The sequence below is a fragment of the Miniopterus natalensis genome, chromosome 12, assembly GCF_054644295.1.
Source record: "Miniopterus natalensis isolate mMinNat1 chromosome 12, mMinNat1.hap1, whole genome shotgun sequence".
Taxonomy (NCBI): Eukaryota; Metazoa; Chordata; class Mammalia; order Chiroptera; family Miniopteridae; genus Miniopterus; species Miniopterus natalensis.
In genome coordinates, this window is record NC_142092.1 from 8,175,730 (window position 1) to 8,199,620 (window position 23,891).

At 46.3% G+C, this 23,891-nt stretch overlaps 1 protein-coding gene across 9 annotated transcripts in view; it reads left to right on the forward strand.

Annotated features, from left to right (window-relative positions):
* Positions 1 to 18,888, forward strand: part of CDC14B (cell division cycle 14B) — a 78,210-nt gene extending 59,322 nt beyond the window's left edge. For 2 of the 9 annotated variants that reach the window (XM_087822595.1, XM_016206656.2), the window contains exons 10-14: positions 3 to 141; positions 304 to 463; positions 1,144 to 1,241; positions 10,720 to 10,836; positions 14,901 to 18,888. In XM_087822595.1, coding sequence (XP_087678721.1) covers positions 3 to 141; positions 304 to 463; positions 1,144 to 1,241; positions 10,720 to 10,836; positions 14,901 to 15,156 — 770 coding nt within the window. In that variant the 3' untranslated portion in view covers positions 15,157 to 18,888. Of the gene's footprint in view, positions 1 to 2; positions 142 to 303; positions 464 to 1,143; positions 1,242 to 6,020; positions 6,166 to 10,719; positions 10,837 to 14,900 lie in introns of those variants that run through there. The other 7 variants (XM_087822598.1, XM_016206658.2, XM_087822599.1 and 4 more) reach the window with 5 other exon arrangements.
* Positions 18,889 to 23,891: the final 5,003 nt, after the last annotated feature.

Genomic DNA, 23,891 nt, shown 5'->3' on the forward strand with positions numbered 1-23,891 from the left:
AGCTGGCCTTGGACGAACGGGTACTCTGATAGCCTGCTACATCATGAAGCATTACAGGATGACAGCGGCCGAGGCCATTGCCTGGATCAGAATCTGCAGACCTGGCTCGGTGATTGGGCCTCAGCAACAGTTTTTGGTGATGTAAGTAGATAGAGAGCTTTGGTAATTCCTCGGGGAACGCGTGGGTCTGGAAAATGATTGGAAGTAGACTTAGTCTCCAGTAATGCCAGATAGCCTAGTAGGAGAAAGTTGCTTGTATCTTTCTCCAAAGGTGATTTTGACGTTATTTAAATGCTGTAACAGGAAGGAGTCAAGCCTCTGGTTGGAAGGAGACTATTTCCGTCAAAAGTTAAGAGCTCAGGAGAATGGAAAACACAAAGCAGCTGTCTCAAAACTCCTCTTGGCTGTGGATGACATTTCAATCCATGGAGTCGAGAATCAAGACAAGCAAGAACCTGAACTGGTAATCGAACCATCCCGGTCACCCTGTTGTTACTGCTTTAAATGCTGCTGAGAACCTTTTAGGGCACGGAGGAAACTGAAGATAAAAGTAATAAAGTACATTTTGAGGGATTATTGTCACATTTTTTATACTTAGAGCCTTTTCTGGGAGCTTTTTACTCAAAATAGTTAGAACAAGTTTATGTGTCCAGTACACTGAAGGCCTTTCTCACTCACTAGGCACTAGTGGCAGAGGCATGTGAAGTAAGCTCTTTACATGGACCTGGTGACACCCCCCTTCCCGACACCTTTCCCCATTTCGTGACAGCTGACTTAGGGCAACAGCTGCTCTCAAATGGAGAACTTTAGAGAACCAAGAGTTTAGTAGTAGTTGTACTGTATTAAGTGGTGGTAAGTAGAGGGTGAAATTTAAAAAATAATGTTTTCAATATTGAAAACCCATTATGCTTCTTCACCATCAGTGTTTTATAGCAAGAGTGCTATTGGCTTCTGTGTCTGTGGAAGTTAATGTTTGGTTGTCTTGAAATGTGACCTGTAGCTTTATTTCGAAAGCAGCAACATATTTTAGAGTTCAGCCAAAAGTATATGTATTCTTGTGTGTTCTGTGGGTAAAGCTGCTCTGCTTTATTGCATGGGTGACACAGCTTCAATCATTGGCTCAGTGTGTTTTTGCTTGTACAGTACAGCGATGACGACGAAATCAGCAGAGTGACGCAAGGTGATAGACTCCGGGCCCTGAAAAGCAGAAGACAATCCAAACGGAACACTGTTCCCCTCACGTGAGTCTGGCCTCCTTTGCGGGGTTGATGTTCAGTGTATATATGAGGCCCTTCGTCAGCATTTGTCCTGTACATTTTCTCCGTAGCTGCACTTGGAAATGATCACTAAGTTATTTTAAACCAAGGGGTGTTGCCTGAGAAGCTCCAGGCTGCCCTTTATTTAGTTCTATCTCTGTCCTAACCAACTGGCCTGTATACAGGAAAGCAGTGTTAGGAGTGCTTTTTCCCCAACAGATCTGTCCATAATTGCTAAAAATTGTGAATTTCTTTAGATTCACTACTCTATTAGAGGTAATTTCTTTTAATATGGTAGAATTTAATCAGTGGTGACATGGTGGCTTAATGTAGTTATGGCAACAATAGATTAAACTATACTTTTGTATTCATTTTTTTGTTTGAGGAATTATTTTCAAGTTTCAGAAGAAAGTTGAGCATGGGGCTAAGATGTTTTGTAGAAGGTTGAGCATGGGGCTAAGATGTTTTGTAGTCAGTGAGTGTGTTTGTCTACTTTTACTTGGTTCTGTAAGCAGTAGTTTGGATTCAATCTCATGGAACATCCAGTATGTTTGTTTTTTTAATCCTCAATTGAGAATATGCTTTTCATTGATTCTAGAGAGAGAGGAGTAGGGGGAGAGAGAGAGAAAGGGAGAGAAACATAGATGCAAGAGAGAAACATCAATTGGTTGCCTCCCGTACGCATCCTGATCAGGTATTGAACCCACAACCTAGATATGTGCCCTGACCGGGAATTGAGCCCCTGGCCTTTTGTTGTATTAGGTGAGGCTCCAAGCAGTGGAGCCACCCGGCCAGTACTCTAGAGTATTCTTTAGTAGATGCTCTCACCTGGGACATTGGATTTCTTCCTTCCAGTAACCTCCCTTATCATTGTGGGACTTGAAATTTCCAGCCCCTCCCCATTTTTGTAATGGAGATAGGTCGTTTACTCGGTAAGCATCTTGTAATACGATAAAGAACTGAGTACGTAATAAATGTTCATGGCAGAGAAGAGCAACACTTCTTTTCAGTTAAAAGTGGTTATTCACTGGTGTCGCCTCATAATCTTAAGTTCTAAAGTAGAATTACACATAATGCACATGTTGTCTTGGGCTTCTGCCTTGGAAGGTTCTTCAAAGATCCAAGAAAAGAATCGAGTTTTCCAATATAAAGTGCCATGTGAATGGAGGGCATCAGTATTGATTACAAGCATCATTCAAGCATTACCTTTGCAGCTGGGCTTCGATCAACTAGAATGCTTTAAGACTGGTGCATTTCATGTAATTTTTCCAAGTGCGATTTTGTTTTCAGTTTCATTAAGAGTCTTTATTTAAAGCCTTAATGTTTATTTTTATTTAGAAACATTATATTCCCTCCAAATAAATATTCTGATGCCAGTTTTAGACATACTGGAGGAAATAGGCAGTGCCCAGATTTGAGCTTCTCAAATTTCAGTGCGCATTTGAGTTTCCCAGAGGGAAGCATGTCGAAGTGCAGCGCATGGTCAGTGATCCGGGGTACGACCTGCAATTCCACATTTCCAGCAAGTTTCCAGGCATCGCAGATGCTGCTGGTCCAGGGCCCACACTTAGTAAGCCCTAGAAAACGGTGATTTTGTGGGTTACTTTTTCATCATGCTCAGGTTTTTTGTTTTGTTTTTAAGAATCTGCAGCATCAGTTTATTTCTCAACAGCTTATTGCCCTCTGTTCAGAAGTCAAGCTGGGAGTCGGGATGGCACTTCTGTTTAGTCAAAAGTTTTTGTTAAATAGAGCTTACAGGAAATGTCCTTGTTACTGAGCCTGCTGCCTTGTGAATGTGTTTCCTAGAGTTCAGGTCACTTGATGTTCTTTTTCCAGAACAGTTGAGGCTGTAAACATCCCTCATAGCTGATAGGTTTGTGGTAATATAAAAGAAAACAACAAATGAAGACTAAAATTCTAAATATGTTGGAACCCAGGTGACACTAGCTGCCATTACTGTCACCTCTGTGTTCAAGGTTCCAGCGGTGAAAGCTGAAAAGTGCTCATTGATGGGATAGTCGAAGGAAAGTAACTGGCAGAGGCAGGGGAGTGGGGAGGAAACATCAGCCATCGTTTTTGAAAAAAATATGTTTTTATTGATTTTTAGAGAGAGGAAGGGAGAGGGAGAAATAGAAACATCAGTGAGAGGAATATCAGTGGACTGCCTCTGCACAGCCCCCACCAGGGATTAAGCTGGAAACCCAGACATGTACCCTGGCTGGGAATCAAACTCGCAGCCTCTCAGTGCATCGGTTGACGCTCAACCACTGAGCCACACCGGCTGGGCATCACCATTGGTTAGTTCTGTAGATACACTCCTCTTGGACCCCCAAAGCAAATAAAGGACCCTGGCCCTTTGCTCTGAAGGGCTCTTGGGGTAAATTAAAACCAAGTAAAGTGGTAAAAGTTAAAAATATTATTTAAAAAGAACTAGTTCAGGATCCCCTTTAATTGTAATCCTAAAAATAATAGAATAACCCCAAAACTGTCCCCCTTCCATACACACAGTTAACAGACTTGTAGGCCACACTTTTGAAGGAAAAGGCCACGCTCCGAAGTTCTTCGAGGCTCTCAGGTGTGCGCACAGGTTCCGGGGGTTTAGATCCGTCTCGGTGCCTTTCCCCTCCTCCTGTACATTTTGCCTACCGCCTCCTCTGCTTTTTGAAACCCTCTTTACTGTTAAAATCATCTCTTTTTTGCTTTTACCTGCGGCTCTTTTGGCCATAGAAAAGGAGGTCAGTTGGAGATTTTCTTTCCCTCCCAAGTCTTTGTTGTTATTTTAGAAATAAAAGCCCCCCGAGAGAGTTCTCAGCAGTGGTCTAGATTGAGAAATCTAAGTTCAGTTCCTGCCTCCCAACTTTGACTCATCTGTCATCACGGGCAAGTTAGTTTTCTTCGCTGTTGGTTCTTAGATCCAAATGAAAATACTCATAATAAGGAAAGTTGATGAAAAGTATGTGACTCTTAAGAGAAAGTTATGGTACATAAAATACCATTCCAATGATCAGTTTCTATTTTATAGTCAATATTCGGGGAAAGTTAAAATCATTAGAAATTGTAAAATAGTCCTTTTCTCAGAAAGCCTGTCTGATCCTGCCCACCGTGGTAAAGACAGTAGGTCACGTAATCCTCGCAGTGATGGCAGGTATGTTACTGTCTGTCTGTGCTCAAGTAGATTTCTTAGATTTGATAACTTCCTCCGTGCTGCTTATTTCTGCATATTGATCGTTTCTGCTAGTTTGTTGTGGTTAAATGAAGTGCCTCATGAAGAGTGGAAGTGTATCCTACACGGAAACATGCAAAAGTATAGGTATAATTAGCCTTGAAAAGCCTTAAATCCCCCTTAGCAATACAGTGTAGACAGAAGTGTTTTTCATCATTGGAAAATAATTCATATGCCCTGAGCTTTTACTAGAGGAACAAATAAAGATGTATAGTGCAGACAACTGGATATTGAGGCCCTGCTGCCTTTAAGATTAAGATAACTGTTAAATCAGTAATGACAAGTGAAAGTTGGAATTGGTAGAGAGTTCTATAGTGTCCCAAGGTCATTCATTACATTCTGTGTAAATATTAAGCCCCTGTAATCTTAACATGTAGTAGACTTGATTTTTTATTTTTATTTTTTTAAATTTTTTTTATGGCAGTAGTAAATGAGAGAGTGAAGTCTAGTTTTGATTTCACGCCCACGTAGGAGGCATGTGCCTGGCCCATAGTGTTCATTCGTTAAGATGACAAAGACATTGATAAAGATGGCATCCTAAGCCAAATCAGTCATTTTTGACTTGATCACCCCAATAGTTTGTACAAAGCACATACTCAATAGATCCTTTTGTTATTTGGTCACAGATGTGTCTGGGTGGTCATTTGGAAATGTAGTAATTGGAAGGAGTTAACACCCTCCCAACTGTGAAGAGGGTTCTTTTCTCACTGCTAGAAGCTAGACCAGTGGATTCAGAAACACCAAGCCGAAAGCTGTGTTCGGCTACATGAGGAAAACAACTAAGGAAATGTATGTAGTACAGCAGGTCCTCGAGTAACGTCATTTTGTTAATAACATTGATGAGGTGCTGTAGGAAATTAACTTTTGTTGCTATCAGTCTACAGTAAAATGGGTTTCATCATATGTCTTTTTGCATAAAGTTGCAGAACCATCGATGATGTTAAGTGGGGACTTACTGTGTTGATACATAAGGTTAATTTTCTTCATTTTGTATTGTCTGGGGTTGCCTGTCCTTCTGTAACCCGTGTTTTCAGAATATGCAATTTGCCTGAACTCCTGGATGATACAATTTATGGCCCCATTGAAATGAGATCAGTTCTGCTGTGCTGTGTCCACTTATAACTGTGCCTCCTAGGGGATGGCTCTTAATATCAGTCCAGCACCTTTTTTTGTTGGGTTGGTTTTGCCTCCTTTCCCCTTCTGATTTGGTTTAGTTTTCTTTGTGTGCATATCGTGCTTTTTGAAGAATTTCAACCCTATAACAATAACTTTGATTTCTGTATCACACAATTAAATTAGCATGGGGCAGTTACCGAACTAGAGATTGGGTCTACCCTTTTGTTACCAAGTGTCAAATCAGGTTAATATTGAAGACAGCATTTTTTTCCCCAACATAAAATGGCAAACCTCCATCCTTGTTTCCCACCCCTTTTGCATCATCGCAGGGTGTCTAGAATTTACACATGGCTTTATTTATTAATTATTTTATTAGTTTGGCTTCCCAGTTTGAACATCTGTTCTTTCCCTTCGCCCCTTTCCAGATGTTCCCTAGCTGTGCTGGCCTCTGCACTGTGTAGTGTTGTCATCTGGTGGATTGTTTGTGACTGCATTCTTCCCGTCCTGCTATTCTGTCTCGATGGTCTAAGAACACAGTAGCCATCGGACCCTTTGACAAATAGCTGCTGTGTAAGTGTCCCATCCATTCTCCACGAGCTCACTCGGCTGTCCCGTGTGTTTCCCATGATGCATGTTTTTCTCACTAGCAGCTCTCCTAGCTTTGATTTGCTTTTTTTCTAAAACTCCTCAGTTCATGGGGTAGCAGTAGAGAGGGAGACCATTCACTCTTCTTTTCATACAAGGGATATTAAAAACAACACGCTTTGCTGTGTTTTTTCAATCTTCACCCAAGGATATTTCTTTCCATTGCTTTTCGAGAGAGTGGAAGGGAGAGAGAGAGAGACTGAGAGACATCACTGTGAGAGACACATTGATTGGTTGCCTTCCGCACAAGGGCTGGGGATTGAGCCTGCAACCAAGGCACGTGCCCTTGGCTGGGTTCGAACCCAGGACCCTTTTTCAGTCCACAGGCCGATGCTCTTTCCACTGAGCCAAATCAGGTAGGGCCAGCACACTTTGTTTTTAAGTTATGCTTACTCTTAACAGACGTTTTTGAAATAGCAATTTAAAAATAGACCTTTTTCTATAAAAAATATTTAATTAGTTTTGGGTAATTTGGGGTGCTTTTCTTTCAATCAACTGTCTGTACAATATCCTCTAGTTTTCTAGAGTAAATTTCTTTAGTATATCCTTTCCAATCTAGCAAAATAACTTTCGCACTGATTTTCTGCTGTTGGCAAAGATATGACTTTGTAACCAGCAGGTCTAGAGAGCATGGCATCCTGTTTCGCTCTGGCTCTGCCCATGTGCACAGCTTGCTCTCAGCAGGCAGCTGCTTCCCTCAGGAGTCTCTGTCTTGAGTTTGCAGAATTTCCTCCCCTACCTCATTTCACTTTCTCCCCCTTACAGTTAAGTACAGTTTTTAAAACTTGATGTTAAACAAAATAAGGAAAGCAGAGAAGACCGGAGTCTTTATATCTGTGTTTCTGCATGACTGGCACTGCTCCCACCTCACTCTTGATTTCCTGTTTCCTGAAAGTAACTAAAATGCCTTTATTAGGGTAATATATTCTCTTGTATTCTCTTGATATCTTTCATCCTTAAATGAATGCCTACTGTGAAGAGACATCTTTCCTGCAGAAGAATGTGGCAAGAAGCTCACAGGGAGTATCACAGAGTCAAGACCACCAAGAGCAGGAACAGGGTGTGCCCGCGGGCTGTGGTTAGCCACTGCCCTCGCATGTCTAGGCTGCATTTGTTTTTCTCTAAAATTTTTTCTTTAGCTCATATTTCAAGAATTTCTTTTCCTGTTCCAACTTGGACTTGGGAATTATTAAGAAATACAAAAGTTCCTTCTAGGACCTCCTCCAGAGTAAAATTCCATGGCAACCAACTCTAGTGCTTTGTGGTTTCATTGAGTGTCTTCAGATGGCTAGAAAAGACTGAGACCTGGCCGACTTCATTCTTTTCAAAATGAAGGAAAAGCTGCTTAACATGTTTCTACTTAAGACATTTTCTTAAATATCTTATTAAATACAAACATCTCATAGGCTGATAGGCTCTATTTCTGATACAGATTACCCTTTTAGGTGTCTTTTCCTTTGTTTCTCTTAGCAAACTTAGATTTCCAGATATTCTGATTCAAGGGCATCATGTACTGTGTAAATTTATTCTTTTCAAACTTTTGGCAGTGGCAAATCCATCTTGAATCGGTGAGTTCTAAATGGGTGGAGGCGTTGCTAATAATACTTAAGTGCTTTTGATTACTTTTCCCAGGGTAAGTTTTAAATGGGCTCCATCAGGCTCTTTTCTTTTTACTATTCTATGTAAGGTCTAACCTTTTTCTGTTACTACTAACGTTTGCCATTGCATTAGGCCCAAAGCAGAGTATTCAGTTTACAGAAACCAAAGCTTTCAACAGTAACAATGATGTACACAAGTATAATCCTCGTAGTTGTCTTTGAGATGATTATTCAGGGCACCCACCGTAGTTGGCATTTACCTGTTGGCCTGATAGATTGTTAGGTGACGTGCTTGGAGATCTCGTCTCCAAGGACACTTCAGATTGCTGCGTCAAACTCTTAGTGGGAAGATGCATCTGGAGTTGCAGGGCTCCGGGCCCATCATTTCGAAAGCTCGTTTGGTATCAGTGGTGGACAGCCAGTGTAAATCGTGCATGGTTGCACTGATGGATTCTTTTCTTAATTGAGTGTTCAGATCATTTTGTGGCTTGATAGGTGAGAGACCTGGCTTTTCTCTTTTTGCTTTGCAATGTTCAAGTTGCAGGTGTCATGTCCAAACTCGGAATACTGGGGCTCAGAAGATACTGCAGTGTGGACAAGAGATAAGAAGGATTGTAAAGCAACAAATACACATGCTGAATATTGCTCTGCAAAGCCACGCGATCGGCCTGGTTTGCAAGGTGGGAGGTGGTTTCTTCCACACTACCTGTGGCAGAGTGCCAGCTTATGCCACCTTATCAGGTGTTACTTGTAGGCTGTCACAGGTAATAGCTAAGTGTAGTTGCTGGGTTCTTCCCACTTTATTGATGCATAACCTACAGATGTAATAACTGCTCTGTTAATGCAAACAACTGGTGACCTGTGATTAATGCATTCCAAATGTCTGTTATGCTGTTTCAAGTTCCACAAATAAGTTATTGGCTATTAACATTATTATGTTTCTTCACATTAATTATTTACACTAATTTTATAGATACTTTAAAATACTTTAAAAAAACACACGTTTCTGGTCAGCCTAAAATTTGATTTAGCAGTAATTTCTTGTCTTGACTAGTATTTAAACATTTCAGTATAGTTAATTTAAGAAATGAGATCTTAAATTTCCTAAGCAGGCAATATTTTGGCCCTTGCTTTCCCTCATATTAATGATTTTACCGTGTGGTAGTCGTCTACACTTTTGGCTGTAAGTGGCCTCATTTGAAAAGTAGGTGGTATTTTAAAACAAGCCCACAGGAGTCTCATTTTCTCCATTTGTAGAAATGGAGATAAAGCAGAGTGGGTGCAAGGCTTCGGGACCACAGGCAGCACTGGGCCCTGGGCCTGGGCTCAGAAATGGCTGTGGGAGCATCCTTGGCTGGTTTTTGTTGTTTGGTTTTTTTTTATGAAAAATTCTAGATTCAGATCTTTAAGAGAGGCTACTAAATCTCTCCCCCTCTTTTATTTAATCAGAAAGAATTTTAAAATCAATCCTTGTTTCCAGAGATAGGATTCATGTACCGGAACAGTTGGTGTCTTGAATCGCACAACTGTGTCTGCATATGCTTTTTCTGTTTTGCTAGAACATTCAGTATTTAGAACAATAAAGCTTTATGAGAACTCTTGAGTCCAGTATTGGCTCATCGGATCAGTTTCCCTCAGCGAGGTGTGAGGCCTGCTTCTTGAGGCTTTCAGAGATCCTACCTGGACAGCAGCCCCTCCCTCAGCCCTGCCCCCTCTCATCCTCAAACAGCTGGAAAACCACCGGCCTCCAGACTTCTGCTCTGGTGTAATACAACCCATCGTGGTTTTTTTAGTGATGGGAAGTAGGTATTTTAATAAATACTGAATGTTGAGTGCTTTAGGTAATGCTAAGATTATAGGAATTGTACTAATCTAACTTATACTACATTTTAAGGACCTGGCTTTGGTTATTTACTAACATGGTGGTGATACAGGCATAGGAGGTAGGACTACTAGTTTGTTGGAGTGGTTTCTTTTTACTTTTATGAGCTGGGTTCAAGTCAGTTGTTCTTGGCTATGTTACCTTTGTCTTTGCACATGAGAGGAGGAACCTTTTTCAAGTCAGTGTTTTCTCTCACAGAGAAATAAAAGTTGAGTACTGTATATAAATGTGGTTGCGTTTCAGTCTCTTGAAGAAAGGAATTGTGTATAAAATCTTTTGATGTTTTCCCTGTGACAATTGAGTGAGGAATTTAAAAATACCCTCTACTTGCATGTAGGCTTAATCTCAGGGAGTTCTTTCTGATTCATGAATTTGCCTCTGGTATAATTTATTCCCATAGCATCACTTCCTTGAGGTTTTTAGAGTTTAATTAAATCAAGTCTCATAAAATTCAAGCAGTTTCACTTTTTTGTTAATGGTACTTGGTGATTTAGTAAGTAGTTGTAATCCAGACAAAACTCAAATTTTGCTTGATCGTGCTCTTAAAGTTTGAAATGTTATACAAAATTGGTATTGATTCAGGGTTTTTTGCCCTTACCCTCAGCTCTGAGGAGCAAATGCTGGATAGATATTTATGTTCACGTTCTTTAAATTGGGGGGGTTAAATGATTTCTTGTTTTTATGACAGGAATTCTGAGAATCTCCTTTTACTTTGGGACACAAACATTTGTTTTACTGATTGTTTAGTGTGGGAATTGTTGGAAATGCCTGGTCATTTGCTTTCCAAAAACAAAGGGCTCTCATTATCTGTGTGTAATTAACCTTCACAGGGAAATGAGATGCTTCATTTCAAACAGCCTCAAGGTAAAAATGTGTTTATGGGAAATCCTATCAATTTCCATCAAATAACTTGCACTCAAGTACAAAACTTCCTTCCTGTGTCAAGTATTTGAAAATTGTTTCAGTGATATAATCTTATTTTTTTCCAACTGTTTTCAGAGTAATTCTTCAGTCCAGTGTTCAGAGCTGTAAAACACCTGAACCTAACATTTCTGGCAGTGCAGGCATTACTAAAAGAACCACCAGATCTGCTTCAAGAAAAAGCAGTTTTAAAAGGTGAGAAAAGAACCCTACTCTTCTGAAAAGTTCCAAGCATTGTTTTTCCAGTTTAATCTCCTGGTGACAGAAGTGAAGTTAGGCCAAACCAGAGTCCCGAGATGGGAAACTAATCAAATGTGTTTGATTTTTCAACATCTAAGAACATCCTGGACCATTTTAACGCAGGCTTTTGTTTAATTTTGTTTTTAAAGGTGATTCTCAGCACTGGAAGTGTGGTCTCTAGGTTATAATGTGGGAAAGTTGCAAATGTTGTATATGTAAGTTTTTAATGAAGGATTCCCAAAGCTGTCTGTCAGGACGTGGAGGATCTTTCTGTGTATCAGATACCAGCATAATTGTTGGAGAATTCGCTATGAATAAGCGTGATGGTGGAAATACGTGAACTTTAGTGAGTTTGTGATCCTTTTTACCTGGGACCGTCCTCTTGGCCACAGTCCACACCCCAGGGGGCTCATTCTTTCACTTCAAGCCCAGCATCTTTCACGTCCTTCATTCACAAAGAAAATGGACGTATTCTATGACCACATCCATTACACACTGTTGTCTTTGGAGGTCTGTCATGAACTGAAGGCAGACCTTTTATTTTTAACGTGTTCTAAAAACAGATCCCTCTTGGGGGAAGAGCAGGTCTCCTACATACTGTCATCTCAGGAGTGGGAGGCAGGCACCCTCTCCATGTTTGTGTGTCTTTGCCTGGAGGTGGCCGCCTGTAGTCCTGTAGGAGGTTCTGCCCTCCTGTCGCAGCAGGTCCCTTCTAACAGACACCGGCACCTGAAGGTGGCCCAGGCCCGACTTCAGTAAAACATCCTGCACAAATTTTGCGCTGCGTTTTCAGTTTTCTGTCCCCATACCTTTGTAGGTTGGGCCTGCGGTGAGCGCCCGTCTTTGGTGCTGAGCGAGTCTCTGGTGTGGCCTACAGTAGCCCATGTCCTCAGCACTCTCTGGCAAACCGTACAGCCCTGTGTGTTTTGCTTTTTTAAGAAAATTGTTCAGTTCTGCCATTTTTCCTCTTTGCTGATTCCCTTGGACAATTTTACTGCATACTTCCACTTATATGAGAATGTGATCGTGCCCCAGGACAAGTATTTGAGAGTTGGGCACTGACTCATGATTTTAGGGTTTTAAATTTTTCATTAGAAAGGTATCACTATTCATACTACTAATTCCACCTGAGAATATTAGAGAAATACCAAAAATCAAAGACTTAGGTACATTATAACCTAAAACCAGAATGTTATTTATAACAGTGAGAAAGAGGAAATGGTCTAAAGACTGATGGATTATACCAAATGAATCTAGAATCATGTTTTTAAAGAAAATTCAATGATCTGGATAAATGCTCTTGAAGCAGTAAATGAAAAGAGCCATGCATAATTGTTATGAAGTATTACCCTAATTTTGTAAGTATACAATACACTTTATGTATGTCTAGAAATGTATAGACATATAAATATTTATAAATGTGTATATTTCCATATATGTATTTTGAAATAAGATGAAGGAAAATATACCATAATATTAACAATTCTTCTAGTTAGTTGGACAGTTGGGGAATTTTTTTTAATCATTTTCTTTTTTCCCCTAACTTTTCTACAATGAATGGAGTGAAATGGGAATATTTTAACTTTGATACTTTTAGGTGAATTAAACTATTAAAAATTCAAACAAGAAGCTTGCTGTTGGTGATAGTTAGACATGTTTGAATGGACATAATCTTTTTAGGTGTCATGGCTCAGGCTCCCATCACAGTCTAGTGTGTCTTGCACATTTAACCTGCTTTTTTGGATTGTGCTCTTCAGGTTGCAGAGAATAGAGTCCAGCAGCGGTTGGGGTGTGCCCTGTTGCACCCTGATCCGCTGAGGGCGTGGTCCTGGGACAGTTTTTCCATCTAGGTCTTGTCTCCTGACCGAAACTTGTGCTTCTCAGCAGAGGTGCTTCATGTGCAGTGAGCTCTGAGGGTCTGAAGTCGTGTTCAGACCGAGGAGGCTTGACTAAATATTGAAATGGCCCAAAGCCGTTTCCAGGCATTGGGGATAGTGCTGAAAAGCAAAAAGGCTTCTTTTAATTTTCTGAAACGGACTTTCAGAGATTGGGAGGGGCAAAGAAATGAACCAGTGAGGGTTAGCTGGGTTTCACTGTGTGCTTAACCCCCTTTGCGCAGGGTCTCCTTGGCCTCCAAGGGTTTGCTGGTGTTCACGGCACCTCGTGAGCCACCTACAGCTCACCAAAGAAAGACAAGTACATTATGTGCGGGTCCCACTCCCTGCTTCTAGGAAATAATGGGGGTGGAGGCAGCCAAGCTGTAGCCTGAAGCTTTCATCCTACTGAATAGTGTTTTTCTGGTTGGAGGATGATAAAGGAATTAACACTTCTGTACATAATCTGATTTAGGACAAAATAATATGAGCTAAGATTATTCTTTCTTTAGATACCAATACACACAAAAAAAAATAGCACACGCTTCCCGAGTACACTGTGAACCCTGGCGAGGCGCCGCGGAGCCTTCCTCGCAGGTTCCTGTCGCCCGGCTGCTGGTGGCCATGTCCCCGCGGGCGCCGCCCCTCATCTCCGCGCTCGGGCTGCCCGGGACCCCCAGGCCCCCCGGCAGGCGCTCCGGGCCGCTGAGTCTACTGAGCGCCCTGCAACTTGGGGAAACTTCCGCAGACACGTTAAAAGAGCAGATACCTGACAGTAGGAGTGTCGCCAGAAGCGAGTGTTGGGGAAGTAGCGCCCTGTCTGCCGCGCGGCGGGGGCTCCCCCCGGTGCCCGCCGAGCGCGGGCCACACCTCCGCCCAGTCGTGTGACGGGCTGCGCGGGCGGCTGATGCCAGCAGACCCTCGGTGCCGGCCGTGGGGCGCCTGTCGCACCCGCCCCCAGTGGGAAGCAGTAAAGCAACGCGCTCTAACTTCCCACTGGCCCTTGGAGCTGGGGACGCACCGCAGATTCCCTAGAGCCGGGCAGAGCCGGGCAGAGCCGGGCAGAGCCGGCGGCTTCAGTGCGGGGCCCGCGGAGGGCGCCGCCTCGGTTCCGGGCGCAGCGCAGCTGGCCGCGGTGCTCTCCGCGTACGCGCTTTCTTTGCGGCAGCCTTTCCCTTTCCCTTTCCCTTTCCCTTTCCCTTTCCCTTTCCCTTTCCCTTTCCCTTTCCCTTTCCCTTTCCCTTTCCCTTTCCCTTTCCCTTTCCCTTTCCCTTTCCCTTTCCCTTTCCCTTTCCCTTCCATCCGTGTTGCAAGAGCTGTCACACAGGAGAGTTGTTTTTATTCCAGGTAGCCTCGCTGGGGACCATCACTCTGCTCCACCCGCGAAACCTACCGAGTGTCCATTGCTTTGGGGGACCTTGCACCTGATGGCTCATGTTGTGAGGCCCTTTCCTTGGCCTCTGAAACCATGAGTGTCCTCACCAGCCCTTCACTTGGGAGGAGCTGCCTTTAGGACTTTTGTGGGGGGGGGGCTTTTTAAGTCTTCTCGTTTGTGATTCTTGCCATCACCATACCTGTCACTGCTTCTTGTCCATTAGCGCCTCCGCTCTTGGCGACCGTTCATCACCTCTGGGCTTTAATGTGTTGTTACTGCATCACCTCCACGAGTGCATCCGTAGCAGGCCCAGATGTTGTAGCTATTCTTTTTAAAAATGCTGGTTGCCTCCGCTCTTTTAAAATGTTAATCTCCCTTTGAAATTCCAGATGCTCTCCCGCTTGGGAACGGACCCGGACTTGCGCGCTCGGAGCCGCGCGGTCTCCGCGCACCTGGGCGCGCTGCTCCGTGCGCGCCGTCTGCGCCCCGCGAGGGCCCCTCCGGATCCGGCTTGGTTCTTCTGTTCCCTTTTCCTTCAGTTTTTCTCTGGAAGTTGCTACTTAGTTGAAAGTGTCAGGTGATAAGTGGCGGAAGGAAACCAGGGAGGTAGCGTGAGGATGGCTGGCGGCAGTTAGTTGCGGGCAGACGCGGTGCGGCGCCCCGCGAGGCCGCGCTGGAAGCGCTGCAGCGGGGAGCTGCGGCCGCGCTGCGGCTTCGGGGTAACCGAGTAACACTCCTTTATCTTTCCCTTCTCTTCACTTTTCCCACAGCCTGGTTCCTCAGAGGGGAAGAAGGAAAAGGAATGCTTTGCAGCAAATGCCCTTAATGGCATTATGGTACTCTCATTGCTCCGCTGCTTCTGCACCCCCCCTTTTTTATTGTTTTTTATTGTTTTATTTTTTATTTTTTGCAGAACTGAGCCCTTTTCTGCTCTGCCTTTCTCTCCTGCTTGTCTTTATGGTTGGTATTGTACTGTCTTTTCCGAAGTATTTGTCATTAAAGAATTATTCCAAGTGTATACTTTAGCATGTCAATATTTTTTAGTATGTTGCCTTCCTTGTCTTTGATAACTGCCTGTGGGACACTTGAAAACCTTCATGGTAAAATCCTTTTTTTTTCCCCCGTAGTCCCTCCATTTCAAGGACTAAAACAGTGTTGCGTTAAGTAAAAAGCTGTGACCAGAACTGAAGGAAGACTCTAGGAACAGAACTACAACAGGACTTAGCACAATTTATTTGGAAACAAAACAAAATTGCAAAAGCCTTAGCTGCTTTCCACCTAAGAAGTTTGTTCAGTGAAGAATATGTCCACTGGAGTTGAAATAACTGCATGGGCTTGGGTACAAGTGGTGACTTGAAGACAACCCGGCTCTCCCGTGGTAGAAACGGCTCACGTTGAACAACAAAAAAGCTGTTGTAAATTTAGTCTCAGGTGTAAATATCAGAGCCCTCTGTTGTCAGGAGGGCCGACTGCTCTGTGGTGCATGTGTGTCCCTGTGATGGCAATCACTCTAGCTGCTGGCCTTCAGAGGAACGGAGGATCTGATGGAGGTCTTTTACCTATTTATTTTCTGTTCGCCCTGTGTCAGAGTTTATAAAGATAAAACAGGCATTACTGAAATGGTACTTCCTGTAATTTGATACTATTTGGTGTAATTCTCTTCACTTTGATATTTGTAATACTGTCGTCATGTTAACTGTTAAGTACCCAAGCTGCTTGTGTTCCACCACAGAGTGCTTTATTATCAGGACCCCGCGAAAGCCCCGTGTGAAGGCTGCTGCATGGTGTGGCAGTGGTGGCAGGTGGGCTGTCACCTAAACCTCGCAGGCGCGTAGCAGTAGCTGCTTTAGAAGCCTCAGGAGGAGAAACTGGCCTCAGAGTTGGAAGACTGTTGCAAGTCATTCCTTTTATGTCATCTAGGAACTGAAGAATTCCAAGGCTGCCCACTATTTGGTTGCCTGTCATACAAATTAAAATCATGTTTCCTTCTGTGCATGAAAAAAAAGCCCACACTTTTGGTGTTTCTCTTTGGAAACAGTTTCTCTTTGGATCCCAAATAATGGTGGCTTAAGAAAAACAACCATACTGCTTTATTGGGGTCTTTCTCTGTAGCATTGTGGACTTTTTCTGTTATGTGATCAGCCCAAGGCTGTTTGCACACCCTTTGGTTTCAGCGACAGTTATTCACGTCTGTATTTCAGTTTGTCCATAAGATACTCACTGTTGCCTTCCATTAGGGAATCAGCTCTTTGCAGAGTGCCTTCCCCCCTCCACCCCTACAGAAACACAGCGGAGTCTGTGATGTAGAGCAATCACAGAGTTTATTTGCTGCTAAAAAAACAAAAAAGAGGCCCAAAATAAGAGAATATTTTTCAAATAGTTTTAAGCGAATGGTTTTAGTTATTGTTAACCAGTGTTGGCCTGTCCTAGTTTGGAGAAAACAGGCATAGTATTGTAGGCAAAACGCCTTCGCAATACAAGAGGAGTGAGTGAGGTCAGTAGGCAATTCCATTTTTACACAGCACTGAGGAATAGGAAGTAGTTGGTATAAACAGATTAAAGTCTGTGAATGCAGAAATAATTGGAAGGCCTTGGCTCCATTTGGTTTTGACTCTCTTGGAGTAATGGTGAGGTCGACTGACTCTGAGGGGAGATGGAAGACGCTGCCGTTTTGGCTAAACAAGCAGTTCTCCCGCATCAGGCTGTGGGGGTCGGGCCCCACCAGCTTTTACAAACGGGGCTGGACCCAAAGACCCACTTCCCTGGCGGGAAGAGCGCTGCTCAGTAAGCCCGGGGTGGGAGGAGAGACATTCCATCCGCTGTGTTGTGCCGGGAGGCTGTGCGAGGCACTCGCCCAGGCACCGGCACCGCTTTCTCAGGGCAGCTCTCCTTCCCTGTATCTTTTCCAAGGCCACGTCCTGCGTAGGTAACCCAGGCGGTTGTGAAAGTCAGAGTCCCGTCCGAACCGTGCTCAGTTTGCCTTTTTATTACTTCAGATCCAGTAGCTGCTACTCCCTCCCAGCGAATAAGCCGCTTGGTGTCTTGGCCACGAGCGAGAAGTTTGGGCTTCAGTGTTAACCACAGTACTTGTTATTTTATTAGTTGCCCTGTGTTGGCTGCTCACGTACCCAGCTAGCATTGCTGTCACTGTGGCTCTTTCTAAAACTCCTTGTGTGCAACAGGCTTGTTCCTGAGATTGGTCATAGGAAACTAATGATTCGATAGTCATTTTTTGAAACACAAAAAGGGCATAGCAACAGCGTTAAACTCACGGGGGCACATCTAGAATCCAGGAAGCCTCTGGGTGGGACTGGTGGAAAGTTCTTGCTCTGACTCAGAGTGGACTGATTCTTTTTTCCCCCCAACCGAACCTTCACACCCAGAACCTTCTGAGATTCTAATTTTGAGCCCTTGTCATAGGAGACCTGTTGCTATGGAATGTGAAACGGCATGTCAGACGGAGAGATTCCTTTAACTTCAGAGCCTTAAATAGCTCTGAAAGTACACCACACAGTTCCCATTGCAATTAAAATTAGAAATGAATATTTTTAGGTGCCCTTGAAGCTTTGTGGGGACTCAAGTCATCAAAAGCCAGGCGCAGTCCAAAGGAAGGATGTCTGCAAAACTGGGTACCTAGAAGTGTAGACAGATCTCTGTTTTGTGTTAAAGGAAAGCTAGGGAGTTAGGAGTCCGACCTGCGGTGAGGAGGGCAGGTCCCGAGCACAGCCTCACCGAAACCAGTAGCCTCACCTGTCAGGCGTGGCTGCTTCCCAGCGCTTGCTGCACTTCTGGTCCCCAGGATTGGTCTGTTCCAAACTTGATCCCATTAGCCAGTCACCACCCCCCCTTCCCTGACCTCCCGTCTCAGGGGTGGTTTCTACCTCTTTCCCGGGGCCCAGACAAGTTTTAGAGGCGCTGCCCATTGTTTTCCCGAGATGAAGGTGTTTCCTTCAGGAGCCTGGTCCCTGGCTGGGCAGCTGGGCAGGCTCAGCGTCTGGGCCGTGTTGTGCCAAGAGCTCCGGGTGCCACTCCTCTGCTTGACTCACTGTCGTGACGAGTGAGCAGTGCACTCCTTCAACGTTCGTTGTGAAAGGGGCTGTTTCTCTTTGTGTGTTTTTAAAGTAATTATCGCATTGGAAAGCAGTGCTCATCAAAAACAACTTAAAAGCCTACTTTAATTCTTTAATAGTTATCTCCCACTCAAACTGTCCTGCGAGGCCAGCTGCTGCTCTTCCATTTCCCCCGAACCTGAGCGTTCTCCATGTCGCTAAGAGAAGTACTACGGCTGGGCTTTTGTAAAGGACTGGCCAGCTCGCCTGTACTGTAGGAAATTACCTCCTCAGTTGCCTAGTAGAATTAACTGTCAGCAGATATGTTCATCTGATCAGAGTTCTGCAGTTTTATATTGATAACTTGCATACTTTTATCTAACCTGCACTCATGTACAGATTAAGTTTTAAAATGTAACTGATTAATCAGTATTTGATCAGTCATTGTCTTGATTTTTTTTAAGATTAAAATGTATATTTCTAACCGTATTTTATAAAGCTGAGAGAATTGGTTGAATGAATGTTTATTTTCCTGAAGGTATTTTTAAGATGAAGCTTCAAAACAGCGTGTAAATTTGCATATCTATGTAGTTTGATACGTAGTGTTGCGTTTGAAAAACCGTGTGTACTGTAACTGGTTTTATACAAAATGTTGAAGAGTGGAAATTGTATGATTATAATCATGTAATTAAAAGTATTAACCAAACAATCCTTAGTTTTTCTGTGTTCACGTGCTGACCGTCCTGAGTTGTGGGGGGCGTGGTTGGCACACAGTGCGGTTGTGACCCGAAGTATCGCTTTGCCGGGGCTGTGATAGCAAAACACTGCCACCTGGGCTGCTGAGAGGAGACGATGGAAGGGGACAGAAGGGGACGCTGTCGCGGTTCCGGAGGCGGGCCCAGACCCCGGGGTCGGCAGTGTGGTGTCTTCCATGCCCCTCTCCGTGGCCCTGTCCCTGGTGTTCCCCTCTCTGTCTTCATCTCGGTTTCTTTGACACCAGTCAGACGGGAGAGGGCTCATCCTAACAGCCTCACTTTAACATCACCTCTTAAAGGCTTTGTCTCCAAATCCAGTCATATTCTGAGGTATTGGGGATTAGGGCTTCAGCTTAAAAAATCTGGGGGATACAGTTGAGTCCACAGCACCTTCCCCAGGATAAGACAGTGAGCAAGTGGGGGGGCTCCCATGGTGAAGTCATTCTGCACACCCACCACCAGCTCCAAGGACGCAAAGGTTTCACTTTCTGGAAACGACACATCAGTCAGGCTCTGGGAATCTTACAGTCAGACGGTAGCCCCGAACCTGCCAAGGTCGGGATGAAAGTGCTGGGCGAAAGGCAGGGCCGGTGCTGAGTCCTGTGTCATTCGGGTGCTGTTCCCCCGCCTTCCCTCATGATGGCCTCGTGCAGGGCGGGGTCCTAAAGACACTGCCCGGGTCGGCACGCGGAGGTTGTGTCTGAGACCCAGGAGCTTGTTCTGAAGGAGGCCCTGCCCGGCTCCCTAGGAACTTGGCTTTGATTCGTGCTGGGATGTGAGTTTTCAAAGCACAGACCAGAGGGACGGGTCTTCTCGCCGCTATCCAGACTCCTGCCGCCAGAGTGGGATTTGCAGGCTCTGCTCTCCATTGAAAGCTACAGCGTCCCCCTGCTCCCTCCATGGTTTACGTGAGGCCAGTGCTGGGCATGTGCCCTCCTGGTGACCCACTGGCGCTTGGTTGGTTGTCATGGGCCCAGCAGCTGGAAGCGCAGGAGTGCCGGGAAGGCAGGCTTGGCGGCGAGGCCCCAGCCTACCAGGCTGCAGATGCAATCACCAGGGGTCTGTCCTGGGAGCAGCTGTGTCTCCCAGGGCTGTGTGGTGTGGATGAGGAGCCTCTGAGACCCCTGGCCCTGGAGGTACTTGCTTTTCTGTGTTGACCACACTGTCCAGAGCCCACCTACCACAAGGACAGTCTGCTAAACCCCTCATTCCATTTAAGCAAAACAGGAAGAAGAGTCCCTACCTTAACGGTATGCATGAAAATTAAATGAGATAGTACATTCAGCACACTCAAAACTGTCTGGTATAAAGCTCTCAATAAATTTTTTTCTACATTTAAGATAATTTTCTGTAGGTGATTAGGTAAAGACTGATTTTGATAGATTATGGTCCCTCAGTATCTGATATTTTTGGTGCCTGCAGTATAATTTCATGTGTATTAAAAGAGGTCAAACTATTTTGACTCTTGAATGGAGAAACTCATGCATGAAGGTAAGTCTTGAGGGTGGCTCGTCCAGAGGCCAGGCAGGGCACGCTGAAGTGGAAGACCCCTTCCTGAGGCCCCAGGCACTTCCCTGAGAGCAAGTGACAAGGAAGGAGCCTTGTCATGGTTGGCTCTGGGTGCTCTCTTTACCATCAACGCTGCACGGACGTTCCCACCTGTGAATTCCTCCTGGGGGGTGCTGGGTATTTACTTTGGATCAATTCTTGCCGGAGGTATTTCTAGGTCAAGAATATGCAAAATGGTCAAGTTCTGATGTTCACCACATCGGAAAGTAGCTTGGGGTCCTTGTTCAGAGCACGGATCCTGGATCCAGACTGTCTGGGTGCAAACCTTTGCCTCTTATCAGCTGTGCTCTTGGAGCCAGGATGACAATATCTAATATGGTTGTATGAGGATTGAATGACTTACTGTTTGTTAATTAGTACAGGTGCCTGGCACATTCCTAAGAGCCACATATATTGTTTAATTAAAAAATGGAAATGTTGCCTTAATGCTCTCCGAAAGGACAGTGACAGTGCACAGCCCCTGTACTCGCGCCCTCAGCAGCGGCTCACTGCTGAGCTGGTGAACAGCAGGGCACCGTGCCAGCGTCTCCCTGCTATACAGAGTCCTGTCTTCGAGCTGCCCCATTATTCAGATTTGGGGCCTTCTGTCTTTTAAGTGGTTGGCACAGTAAGTCCCTGTCGGAGTCTCACCACTTCTCCCAGCTCCTCACTGGGTGCTGGCCCAGCCCTGCGGGCGTGGACACGCTCCCTCCACACCGCCCCTCGCACATCTGGCCACCTCGCCTCGGCTCTAACCGCGTCTCTCTCTCTGCTAGCAAGTCCGCATGGCCTTGACGTGCTTCTGGATGACAGGTGCTCCACCCACACGGCAAGGTCCAGGTAAGGAGGCTTCCCGCCAGCCAGGGCCAGACCCCCACTGGAGGAGGCGGGGGTGTGGCTTACGCGTTTCACTTGGAGGACAGTGCTCTTCCCAGCGCGCACGGGCTTCTCTAAGGAACACGGGAGGCTTTCAGGCGGGACAGTTGTCCCTGCACAGGACTGTCTGGAGAATGCAGCCGGTCCCCACTCCCCTACTGAATGCCAGCCATGCTCCCAGCCATGGGCAGTCCAGACACCCCCACACATTTCAGCTTCAGGCTGGCGAGCCTCCAATACAGCTTACTGGGCGTCATAAAAACAGCCCCAGAGGCTCGGGGGACACTGAAGTGAAGATTGTTCCCACCCCATTGTGCTCTGGCCCCAGCCCCAGTGGCCCGAGGAAGGGGCTGGAGGAAAGGTGTCGCTTACAGAGGGGGCAGCAGTGGAGCTTGGCCCTGGGAACAGGACTCATGAGTTTCGTGAGACTGGGGTCCCCTGAGACTTCACGTCCGGTCCTGGGTGGGTGAGCAAACTGCCTTCCTGCCCGGGCCTGGCCAATCCCCTGTGGTGTAGCAGCGACAGCGGCTGCGAGGCCTGTCGTCTCTGCCCAAGAGGGGCAGAGCTGGACAACACCCGGGAGCGCCATAGAAAGGCCGGCGACCGACCGTCCCCAAGTAGCCGTGTGTTCACTCAGCATTGTTGGGCAGGGTAGGACGGGGGGGACAGCTGGTGGTCACCTGCACCACTCGTACTCAGAGTGATTCCGCTGTGGCCAACCCCAAGTTTGCCTTGCTGTTTACCGAGGAATTTAGAGCATGGCGCTCGGGGTCTTCGGCCGGCATATGCAACTAGTCCTTGCCACCCCCGGCAACTCCCTCAGACAGCTTCGGCGGTGTCGGTGCAACTCTGCCTCCTCCCTCTGCAGCGATGGTTGGCTGTCTCGGGCTATAAACTTTCTAGACCGACTTTTAACCTGGCTCGGGCTCCGCAGGGACTAGACCTCCAGAGGTCTGCCCTGGCCAGCAGCGATCGACGGACGGACGCTCGCTCCAAGTGCAAGTTAAACCTGTTTCTCAGGCGCACGCCTCAGCCTCAGCAAGAGCTCTTGCCTCGTTCTTTCACTTGGTATTGAGATTTCAGCCCCGGGCCAGACTGGGCCTCCCTGTAGGTGACCTGGGGGATGACTGGGCTGGGGAAGGGACCAGGCAGGCACCTCTCTAGTAGCGGTTCAGTCCCAAGCCCCAGTAGACAGTGTTTCTTGAACTTGCTTACATTAGGGGCCCCTGTGACTATCTGGTAGAAGCCGAAGCCCATCTCCCTAGAAAAGTTCATGAAAAATTTTTTGTTTTTAAACAGGCCCTCAGTGGCCTCACTGGCTGTGCACTGTCCAGCTCCATGGGTGCTGTTCACACAGTGCAGCGTGAGGGGCGCCCCCTGGTGGTGTGCCATAGAGGAGCCTGCTCGCCAGTCATCCAGAGGCCCCTCCAGGCCTTCCAGGGATCCTGGGTCGGGCTGGCGCCAGGGGAGAGGTTGCCACCGGCCTCCTGGGCCCTCGGCCTCTGCATTTCTCCTTTCGACCTCCCTTCCCCTCTTCCTGCAAACCTCTCCAGCTCATTCCCACTGTCTTTCCCCCACCACCAGAACATACTTTCAAGGTTCCTCCCTGTTGCTGTAACGCTGCCAGGGACTTCTCAGAGGGCGGGACGTGCAGGGGGCCCCCAGCACAGGAGTGCAGGCTTCATCGACGGCAGTCCCAGGGCTGCACAGTGCACGCCAGGGGCGGTGTCCTCAGTGCCTCTGGCAGGAAATAGTTCTCCCAACCCAGGGTCTTGAGAACTGAGCGTCCTGGGTGAGGGACTTACGTGTAAGTGACGCCCCTCCATTCTCACATGACAGGCACTTCCCAGCTGACAGGATTGTGTGCTCCCAAGTAAGCCGTCTGAAGCCGGGCCACGTTTTTGCAAAGAAACTGCTTAGAAGGCAGTTGGTTCTCGGCTCCACTGGCTCGACCGGCTTCCCACGCGTGGGGCCTGCTTTGCCCCTAGTAGAGCTGTGATGGGCTCCAAGGCCGTTGTGGTTTGGGTGGACCAAGTCCTATTGCCTTGAGTCACGGGAAACGTGGCCAAGGAGACGGGCCTTGGGGAGGTGTCGGGGGCTGTTAGGCCTGCAGGCTCCCAGGCCCGGGAAGGCCCCGCCTGTACCTGCCCCAGCTCGCTGCCCACTTTGAACTTCCTCTCCGTGGCCTCAGGTCTTCCAGCTCCACCTGTGCGGAGACCTGATGAAGCTTCCCAGGAACACTGCTCGTCCCGCCACACAGCTCACGACCATGGCAAGGGGCTCACAGCAGCACATGGCACACACTCGGTGGCTCCCCTGGCCTTTCCCCATCCCTCTCCTCGCAGGTTTGCCCAGGGGATTGGCATTAACTGAAGTGTCAGGAGTGTGTAGCAAGAGCACCGGGCAGGGGAACAGAATCTGCCTCATCTCATCCCATCCCTGCCTCGGGAGCCAGGAGGATGGTGCCCCGTCCCCACTAAAGCGATGAGACGATTGCAACACAGTGCGCAGCAGCCTCTCGGGTGCTGGCGTC